The sequence below is a fragment of the Brassica oleracea genome, chromosome C5 (genome assembly GCF_000695525.1).
Source record: "Brassica oleracea var. oleracea cultivar TO1000 chromosome C5, BOL, whole genome shotgun sequence".
Taxonomy (NCBI): domain Eukaryota; kingdom Viridiplantae; phylum Streptophyta; class Magnoliopsida; order Brassicales; family Brassicaceae; genus Brassica; species Brassica oleracea.
The window spans coordinates 7,374,464-7,385,272 of record NC_027752.1 but is presented as its reverse complement, the minus strand read 5'-3'; the positions used below and the strand labels follow the sequence as shown (position 1 = coordinate 7,385,272).

General features: G+C 34.8%; 1 protein-coding gene across 1 annotated transcript; it reads right to left on the bottom strand.

The window, feature by feature from the left end:
• Positions 1–930: 930 nt before the first annotated feature.
• On the bottom strand, positions 931–4,231 carry LOC106343598 (cyclin-A2-3). Its single transcript, XM_013782859.1, has 11 exons — positions 4,083–4,231; positions 3,089–3,371; positions 2,795–3,002; positions 2,565–2,701; positions 2,386–2,478; positions 2,178–2,311; positions 2,019–2,094; positions 1,835–1,945; positions 1,597–1,746; positions 1,363–1,497; positions 931–1,285 (listed from the first exon to the last, which is right to left on the bottom strand). The coding sequence occupies exons 2-11, from the start codon at positions 3,293–3,295 to the stop codon at positions 1,232–1,234; spliced, it is 1,305 nt and encodes a 434-aa protein (XP_013638313.1). The 5' UTR covers positions 3,296–3,371; positions 4,083–4,231; the 3' UTR covers positions 931–1,231.
• Positions 4,232–10,809: the final 6,578 nt, after the last annotated feature.

The window sequence follows — 10,809 nt, the reverse complement described above, 5'->3', positions numbered from 1 at the left end:
TATCTCCTTTCGATCCTCTCAAACACTAGAAATGGTCTCGCAAAGTGAAACATCTCTTTGACCCCTAAAATTAGACCTGTAGACACGACAGTACTTACTAACACAGTAAAGTGCGGGTTCGGAATTTAAAAGAAATTCAGAAAACACAATCCTCTCTCTCAGCCACGAAAAAACAGACTCCACGGCCAAATCCACTACACACCACCGCGTCTTGACTCCAACACAAGCTGAATTGATAGCAAACTCCGATGAATCTCGCGAGCGATCACCGGAATCAACAAGAGACGCTTGACCAGAGCCCGAAACAAAGCAACAGCGGAGGGGAGTGACCGGGAAGCAAAGTGGAAAACAGAGCAAGGAGGAGGGAAGCCTCCGGCGGCCGGACGCGCGAACGCGCCGGACGACACCGGAGCAGATCTGAGTATTTGGTTGGTTTGCTTTTGTCGGGAGCTTTTTTCGGGAGGTCGAGGCTTGTTTTGGTTCTCTATTATTTGAGAATTGCTACTTATTCAAGAACTTTTTATCTTTTATACTGGGTTTATCTTTTATATTGGCTTTTATTTAATTAAATACCTTAATTTTTGGTCACTGGCTAATATGTTAAGGTGGTTTCAATATGACATAAAAAGTAACATACAGTGAAACATCTATAAATTAATATTGTTGGGAATACACCAAAACTATATTTATTTTTATTAATTTATAGAAATATTAATTTATCGATATACTAATTGAACCAAAAAATCAATTTGAAACTATAAAATTATATTATTTTATAGATATTTTTAGTCTATATTAATTTATATAGTATTAATTTAAAAAGGTTATACTGTATATAAAAATAAGAAGTAGTAATAAAATGATGTAAATAATTAAACTACCTCTTTGAAAAAAAAAAAAAAATTAAACTACCTCATAGGAAAATACATAAATAGTAAGTATGAAATTCCCGAAACTGTTTTTACATTGCGCCTCAAGATGGGAGAAAATGTACATTCTCGATACAACTAAAATAACCTCTTGCTACCGATTAGATTAAACCAGGTCTGGTGTTTGGAAGAACCAAACCTCCAGATCAAACTAAACCAAGCTAAACCGAATTCTAATCAGGTATTAGATGAGTGGGACTGTGGGAGCCTGTTTTATGAACAAAAAGAGTAAAGACGAACCGGACCATCAATGTCACAGAGATCTATTATCGGTTAGGAGTTGAACCGTTCGGTTTAGCCCTTCAGAATAGCGTGTCAAGTAGTTTAGGAGACATGAGAACCGCCACAGATTTGAACTGCAAATCCAAAAAAGGTCTTATGAGGATCGAGAAAACCGAATTCAAACCGGGTTTAGTAAGTGGTATAAATGTACCTTCTCTTGCATATACTTCATGCGTATAGCGCTCAAAGGGCAACCTTTGGTGTTAAGCTGCAGATCTTGTAAGGCATGAACAGATGCTTTGAGATCTGACGCCTTGTACGTCGTGTAGTGCTCAAGTGTTGGATTCTGCAGAGGAGGGAGAAACAAAAAAGAAGTTAAGGATCCAAGATTAGTGGAACTAAACTGTGTGTGGATATAGAGAAAGAGAGAAGCAACATTACAGACCCATGGGTGGTTTGATTGGTCCAATGTCCACTTGGCAAGAAAAACCGCTGAAGCAGCGATGACAGAAGGAAGAAACTTCAAGAAGTGATAGTCTATCAACGTCAACTCCGTTAGATAGCTGGCTAGACACTCGAGTTCACGGCGAGGGATCTGCAGAGGTGGATCAAAACACTCAATCTTTCTGATAAAATTCTGTAGTGAGGACAGATAGATGAGTGAATTGCAAAAATGCCATTACCAGGTAAGAGGCTTGAGCTGCTCTGAGAAATCTCCTTAGGAACGTTTTTGGAGTGGGAGTGTATATCTGAAAGCTAAAATGCGCAAGTACTTGGTTCTCCATCTCCAGGACCTGCACATCACAACGTTAGTACATTGCACAATTTCATTCTTTTTGAGGTGTTAAGAGAGCAGTCTCGGTGTACCTGATCTCTTGTGTAGGTGTTATCCGTGATGAAGCAGAACTCTTCAATGCGTGGCGCATTGATTTCCTCATACTTCCTGTAAAGTTTGAAGAAAATAAAAAGGTTAATTTGCATCTAAGAAGAGATATTTACAGTATAAATTGGAGGGGAGGAACCTACGAGGCAATTAGCATGCAAGTGATGCCGAGGAGTTGAAGTCTCTGTCTTTCCAGGTAGTTTCCATGGAGGAACCAGTCGATGAGATACACTGTGAGGTAAAGAGTGTCAGACACAAGTGTGTATTCCTCAGAGACCTGTGAGTGAGATGAGACTTTTGTCAGAATCTGCAAAGAAGCTGCAAAACTTAGCATCAGAACTAAACACTAACCTCCACAAGCCAATCAACAAGAATCCCCCGCATGGACTGTGTGACGTCCTTCTGTATCCTCTCCATAAAGTCAGGAACCGGTCTGCGTTTAAGCTGCAAGGAGATAGGTGACACATAAGCACAAAAAAATCAGAATTTGAAGTTTCTTTAGAGACTATATCATCAAGCCTAGGGATTACCTCTGAAACACGCAAATTGTAGTAGATTTCAGGGGCGTAGAGGCAGCACAATAAAGGATCCTTGTCATCAGAATCAATGTCAGTGAATTTTGGGAGATCCAGTGCTGTTGAACTACCAATAACACCACTTTTCTCAACTGTAACCATTTGCAAAAAACAAAAAAAGTTTATTAATCATTCAACAAGGGGTGGAGCTAAAATCACATGAAGATTTGTGTTTCTTGGATCACCTATAGAAGCTGATGATCTCCCAAGAGGTCTAGGAGGCAATTTGTGTTTCTCGATACAGTTATCAGCTGTGTCATTTGTGTTTCCTGCTGTCACTGATACAACTTCAGCTTTTGCCTCGGTCCCGGACTGAAGATCTGTGACTTCTGAAGTAACACAAGATGCACTCGCCAACCCCTGACTCTTCTTTACCTGCTTGATATCTCTAGCCTGAAATGGCAAACACACATGTTCAGGAGATGCATGTTTCAAAAGATCTTTCACAAACATTATTAACATGATGCAGTTTTAACAACCTCAAGTTTAGCTGCACTGAAGCTAGCATTTGAGATATCCCCAAGAACAGCTCGCTTCTTCTTCTTATTGGGTGGCGCAGTGACGTTAACATCCTCCGAGGCTGGTCTTTTTGTGTTTGCTCTCTGTTGATTCTCTGTAGTTGAAGCGCGCAAAGCAGACGCAAAGGCACGAGTGAGAGGACGAGAGACAACATTTTCCTTCCCCATGTTTAAAATCCCACTAGAAGAAGACACAGAGCCTTGAAAGTCTTGCTGTTTCAGGACTGCATCATCTTCCTCCGATCTGTGAAAATAGAACACAGAATAAGATCACACTATACAGGGGAGATAGCTCATCTGCAACAATGCACATACATATACAATCACCATATGATTCTTATGGAGGTTATTTTCTTTTGGAAACTTTCCAATGGAATTGGTCCGTTGAAACAAGAATATCACAGAGAGATACATTTTTCAAGTTGAAAGCTTAAAACTTTATTAAACTCCAGTAAGATCCAGTGGTAGTAGAATCAAAAGTTATTTGATTTCCTTACCCAACAATGCAAACAGTAATGTAGAGATAATACAAACTTTATACCTAAATCTACGGAAAATATCTCACCCAATTTGGAAAAAACATATATTAGGAAAAACCAATCTTGGTGAATCTAAATGCTGTTTCTTTCTTTGTTGGGTTTTAATAAAATATCATCCATAAGAAGATGCAATCACACTTTCTCTTGACAAAGCAGACACATTTTTAACGGGAAAACGAACAGATCGTGAGAAACCTTTCAGACTTCAGACATCTACAAAAATCCTATTGAAAGAACTCAAATTCTCTTCTTCTTTTTTTGTCTTCACGTGTTAATTAAGAAACCCACAAGACAAAACTCGTCGGAAAAGCAACGGCTCAAACACAAACACAATGCAGGTACGCGGATGAACAAGCATGAGCACAAAGTTCAAATCTTTCTATGAAAAAGTAAGTGAAAAGGATTGAGATTTGGACCTGCGAAGCTCCAGAAAGAAAACCCTTCGGGAAAAGAAAGGAGCTTGGAGGGTGGGGGCAGATCGAGATGGTGAATCCGCTCCGCCCTTGGGGAAAGAGAGTGTCTTTGGTTAGTGAACGAGACGTAGCAGCACTACTAGTGTGGGTTTAAACGATAAAGAAGTCGCATTTTTAGAAATTATTTAAAAAAAAAAATTTAAAACTTTACTGACGACATTAAAACAATGTTTTATGTATTTGACCTGTTGACCCTAATTAGTGGTTAATTAATTGTAATTTAGTGGGGGATTTAAACATAGATTTGGTTTGATCTCTCCGTGAGATGTGGGTAATTAAAAAGTTTCTATTTAGTAGTACTTGTCTATACTAACTATGATTATAATGCCCACATTAATCATCTTCACACGTACAGTGGGCATATGTGCCATTAATTCACCGTTTGCTAATTAATGAGAAGCATCCGAGCTAGAAGAATCCCTCCCCTAGCCATTAATTAATACAGCTTTTTGTTTTTACTTTTTCTTTTCCTTTTCACCTTTGAAGTAAAACTCTTAATTGGGAAAATTTAATTTAATATGAGTCCAAATGAGAAGGCCCCAACAAGGAGAAAACTTGATTGCGATTGGTAAATGTTAAATGCTTGCAGAGAGATGTTGTTTCCACCAGGCCATCCTTGATCGTCTTCTTTCCCTTTATAATTTTCTTGATGTTGCCTTGTCAATCAATACTTTGTTGCTGGTGATGTGTAATAGGAGTTTAAATTAAAGAAAGAAAGGAAAAACTGTAGGACGAAAACAGTTGCAATTAAAAATTTGTTGATAAATTGTTTAAAATTATTTAATATGAAATGTTTGCTGTCATCGATTACCGATTCAAACTATAGACATATTGACCTATGTATAACTCTCAACTTATTAAAATAAAAAGATGTATTTTGAATCTGAAAGTTTTTTTTTTTGAAAGTTCAAAGCAAAAATATTGAATGAAACAAAAATGTAAGTGTATGATGAGTCAACGATATTTTTTCGATACATCCTTTTATCGAATGATGAGACAATGATAATTTATTTTGAAATTGGTTACAACATGTGACTATAAGATAAGCAGAGAGCCTTGCGAGTTTTGAATTCGAAACTTGGTTAGTTACTTGTCGATCAAAAAAAGTCTCACAGTATTATTTTATTTGACTTACTCTTAAAGTTTCATAATGGCTTTAAGAAAAATCTCGTGAGAGAGAGATATGGACGTAACCAGAAGTCATGACCCTACTAATAATGTATACCCACAAACCAAAAAGTTAGTTCTAAATGTTCAAAACACTCAACCACACTCAAGACAAGAAAACAAAAAGTAAAAGACAGATACTTCAATTTATTTATCATACAAATGTTACTGGATGGTGGTGGTGGTCCATCTTTGTTTTTTGAACTCCAACTTTCCCTCCCTTCATTTCACCTACCACAGTTACCACAAACTAAGATGCGTATTTCTTAGCCAATCCCCGATATATTATTTAAGAAGCATTACAACTTCTTTTTGTAGCCACATGTCATTAGTAGAATAATTCTTAGAATCATTAGAAAAATATGTTGGTCCATCTAATTATATAATAAGTTTTTTATTAAACTAACAATAAATTTATCATTAATGTACTTATTTATTTCCTTAAATAAAATTTATGGAATTGCCTAATGTGGCTAAAATATATATGGCAATTAATGATTTTGAATAATAAAGATTTGATAAAAAATAGTGTATCTTCTATCATATTTGTTTAATTTTAAACTATTAAATAAATTAAAAACCACAATAACCATATAATAAAAATTTAGATTTTTATGTATATGTTATATTTTGAATTTTTACAAACGGCTATAAATTACTAAAACTGTTAAAAATATCACATTCAAATTTTATGATCCATGATTTAAAATTTTTGTTATGACAATTTCAAAATTTACTTTGAACAATTTTTTTGATAAAAGTTTTGAACGATCATTGACAACTTATTTTTTTTTAAATTATAAATTAATAAAACTATTAATCCCACAATGAAAATTTTGTTATCAGTAATTTAAATTTTTTTCTATAAAGATACAAATGATAAAAAAAAACTGTATGAGTAGAAATCATCATTTAATAGACATTAATATTAAAAATATACTAAAATATATTATCTATGTTAGTATCATTTAAATTTAATAACATATCCTATCAAATATAAAAAAATATTTTTTTGATTAATAAAATTGATTTATATGTTCGCACCAATTTAATTATATATTTAATAGTTACTGACTTTTAATTATTTAATATATATTTATTATTTCATAATATGTAAAAATATTTAATACATAAAATAATTTTTATATATAATGTTGATTCTGCGCAAGGCGCGTGTCTTAACCTAGTGAAATGTTATATTCAAATGCATTCTTTTGCATATTGGATACATATGTTTGGTGGTCCAGATCTATTATGATTTAACAATCTTTTGGTATCACGTGAGTATGATAGTAATCAAACGTATGTGACTTGAAAAAAATTAAACTAAAAAAACAAAGATATTTAAAACTGAATAATTTTGGTTTATCCGTTTAAGTTATCTTCTTAGATAGATGGTCCCTTTCTTTATTTTTGGTGGACGGTTAGAAAAAATATTGAAATTAAGGCTAGACATATTTGAATGATAAATTAGATGAGTAGCATTGATTTTGACATAATTTAATGTCAGACTCTTTAAACATATTTCATCCGATTTCCAGTTGCAAGTGAGAAAGTAGGTGATGTCGTTCTTTTTGTACCGTGTTTATAATCACATATCAAACATCCACGTCGCATGTTCATTAACTACATATATACACCGAATGTTCTATTCCATATCGCTAAAATAGTATAAAATTATAACTTCACTCATAACCCTAAATACTAAACATTATCTCAACCCCTATATACTGAACCTTAAATCTCAATCACTATGCAACACCTAAGTACTAAACATTACCCGAACCTCAACATCTAAAAAAAATAATATACTGTAATATACATATGCACGTAGTGTTCTATTCCATGTCACTGAAATAGTATAGGAGGACGCAACAACATCCACGATCCTTAAATACTAAACACTACCCCTAATTCATAAATATGAAATTGTAAACCCTAATTACTAAACTCTAATTATTAAACTGTAAATCCAAATATAAATTATAAACCCAAGTATAAATCTTAAACTCAAATAGAATGGAACAAAATACATAGCATATACATATTAGTGAAATTATGAAACATATATGATTTCATGAAATAAGTTAATGTTGACCCCAACCATACCCCTCACCCAAAAAATACTAAATCCAAAATCCTAATTACTAAACCATAAACTCAAATATAAACCCTAAAATCAAATAGAATGGAGCAAAATACATAGCATAGTACATATATATTGGTGAAATTATGAAACATATATGATTGCATGGAATAAGTTAATGTTGACCCTAACCATACCCCTCACCTACTAAATACTAAAACCAAAACCCTAATCACTAAACCCTAAACTCCAAATATAAACCAACTCTAATCACTAAACCCTTACCCAAATATAAATCATAACCCAAATATAACCTTAAACCCAAATAGAATGAAACAAAAATAAATGACGTAGTATATACTGGTGAAGTTATGATGTCTATAATTGCATGGAAGAAGTTAATGCTAACCCCAACAATATCCCTTCACCTTCTAAATACTAAACTCTAAACTATAATCACTAAACCCTATCCTAAATATAAAATCTAAACCCAAATATCAAAATATAAAAAGTACATTATATTATGTAATATTGAACTATATTATGTAATATTAAACTATACAATATAGATCATAGTGAGATTTTTACATGTTCAAAACCATGTAACAAGAACTTTAAAAAATTAAAAACTATATTTCTAAACAAAATAAAGCATTTTTTAGTAATCAAATGGAATGGAACATAATAAAATAGCATAGTAGCAGAATATATACTGTTCATCTTCTCCGATCAATTTTTGTGCATACACCACACGAGTCTTTGAAACTCTATTATCCACTACAACCCTTCACCATCAACATAGACAATACAATTTCATCAATAATCTCACAAATCCGAGAAGGAAAAGAGGCTCGGATTGCTCATTCTCCACTTCAACTGTAACACGTCGTCTCGCAAGCGTTTTCTAAGATGTGAAGACAATTAATCCATGATTTACTTTTACACATAATAATTATTAATTTTAATTTTTTTTCTCTGCGGATTACGCCGGTTGCAAGAAGGGACAATACTGTATTACTATATCTATACTAATAAATGAGAGTTCTCTCTCTTCTTAAGCCTTCACTTCAGCACATACCATGGGGCTTTTGTTGACACGTGGTGTTCTCTCTTTAATCACGAACGTAATATTCTTGACGATATGAATCCCATCTTCTCTGAGTTCTGTATCGTAACCTCATGTATTCCCTGTAATTCGGTCGATGGAGTAATTCATAGTAGTCATAGTGTGCAATCAGTTCAACCCACTTTCTCCTCTACAATTAAGTTTTTCTCACCTCCGTTACAAACCTAAGAGACTATATATGTCGTCGAGGTTTTTCACAGCAAAGTTTAATCGGATCACAATCTACAAAAACCCTTTAAACAGAGCTTCCACAGATGGCAATTAACCAGCTTCATTCCAATTTGAAGGCAGGACGTTGCAAGAAGATAGTTGTGACATGCCTTCTTCAATTTTGGGAGACCACTAATGTGAAGAAAGCATGTGAGCTTCTGGGTCTGGATCTGTTTTTTGACGACGAGAAGGTGACTATCTTTTCCTTTCTTCCTGTAGTTAGATTTACATCTTCGATACAACTTTCTAAAATAAGGCGACAAATGGCCTAATATTTTCAGCTGACATTGATCCAAGGGTCTATTGGGGTTCATAGACTTTACATTTTCAAGAAATTGCTAAAGGAAGGAGCAATCTATGAGCTTTTTTATTCGATGTAACCAGAAGCACCATCCACTTTAAACTCACCGATTCACCCATACGCTTCAACAACCAGATTAGCTGACGGATACGGCTGTTAATATCCCCACAAAAAGGTTTAGATTTCATAAATATGAATAGTTTATGACGTCGGCTAATACGATGGTCGATTTTCCGGGTATGTTTGTCCACTCATGTTTTCCCAAATCTCTAACAATGTTTGGCCGAAACTTTATGCATCCATATTCACCGTTTGTTATCATGTTCTCTGCAGATGTTTTGGTGATATTTGTTGCATCAAGACCACATACAACACTGAAACTCAGGCCATCCAATGTGTTATGGTTACAATCCGTCTTGACAGGTACGTAAGCCGATGTCTTTTGTTATAAAGTGAATAGTTCATGCTCTTTGGGTTAGCTTTTGTCGTCGCCCTCATGCTAAACCTCAGCCTACTTGCAGGAGGACAACCGAAACTATTAGTTTGTTTGATATGGTTGCACATCAACTTCATCAAAGTTAAGATATTGGGTGTGGAGCCTAAACTAATTGTTCCTACAAACATACACCCAAAATTTGCAGGAGCTGAGTATTGCAGGTTGGATTTTCCTGAATGCTACTTCTGAAACATACTTCTATATTGACAATGAATGCCTCACCGGCCAGAGTTTTCTAGCAGTGTGACAGATTCCATACTAACTGTTGTTTATGAAATTTGATACACGTTGTTCTCCAAAAAAGGTTAAAATTTTTTTAGTAGTTTATCTGGATCTGAAGATGGTTGCAGCCAGGGTCGGATCTACTTGAATAGAGGGTGGGGCACGTGCCCCATACTGATATCTTGTATAATTACATGATTTTAGCCATTAATTCGTGTATATTTTGATCATATAGATTAAGAATTAAGCATCTTTAGAGTCCATATTGCATTCATTGTCCTTATTAGGTGTTGGAGTGTACCATGGAGTGATTTGAGATGTTTTGGAGCATTGTGATCCAAACAGGGATGAAAGATGAGCATGGATGGAGGCCTTAAAGAAATCTTATGTTGCTAAGATTTTGTGGAAACACAGAAATTGAGTTAGCTTTCTAGTGGAAGTGGTTTCAAGTCATTTGGAGATGTAATGAAGGAGTTATGATCAATTTACTAGAGGCATATCCATCTTGGTCGAGCATCACAAAGTGACCTTCCAGAGCGACACCATAAGGTAGCTCCCAACCTAGAGCTACCTCCCGGAGCTAAACCATGAAGTCACTCGCCTTTTCATCACTTTGGAGGTAAAAAAATCCACCTGGGGTAGCTCCCAACCCAGAGCTGCCTCCCAGAGCTACACCACGAAGTCACTCTGTGCGTCATTTACTCAGTCGAAACTTATGATTTTTCAGGGACCTTTTGTTCATTTGTCTTGACTTTACACTTTCTAAACCTAAGTTTAAGTACCTTTTGTAAGCCAAGGAGGCAGAGAATCTTTGATCTTTGAGAAAACCACCAAAAGCCTCTTGAAAATGTTCATCTCTTTGATTCATTTGATCATATGTTATCCTGTTGATTTCTAATCTATTATCTGTATTTCTCTATCTGAAATCCAATATGGTTTTAAGAGGAATCATGAAGAGTAGTGAGTAATCCACTCTTGAATTCATGGGTTAGGGAGATTAAGGGTGATTAGGCTAGATCTAGGATGTTATAGTGTAGATCCTTCTTATTCCTTGCTAGTAGA

Excerpts from the sequence above, each read along its gene's own strand:
- LOC106343598 (XM_013782859.1), bottom strand. The coding sequence starts at position 3,295 with ATGGGGAAGGAAAATGTTGTCTCTCGTCCTCTCACTCGTGCCTTTGCG. Across the intron at positions 3,003-3,088 it reads TCAGTGCAGCTAAACTTGAG|GCTAGAGATATCAAGCAGGT; the intron begins GTTGTTAAAACT and ends TTGCCATTTCAG. Across the intron at positions 1,747-1,834 it reads CAGCTCAAGCCTCTTACCTG|ATCCCTCGCCGTGAACTCGA; the intron begins GTAATGGCATTT and ends CCACCTCTGCAG.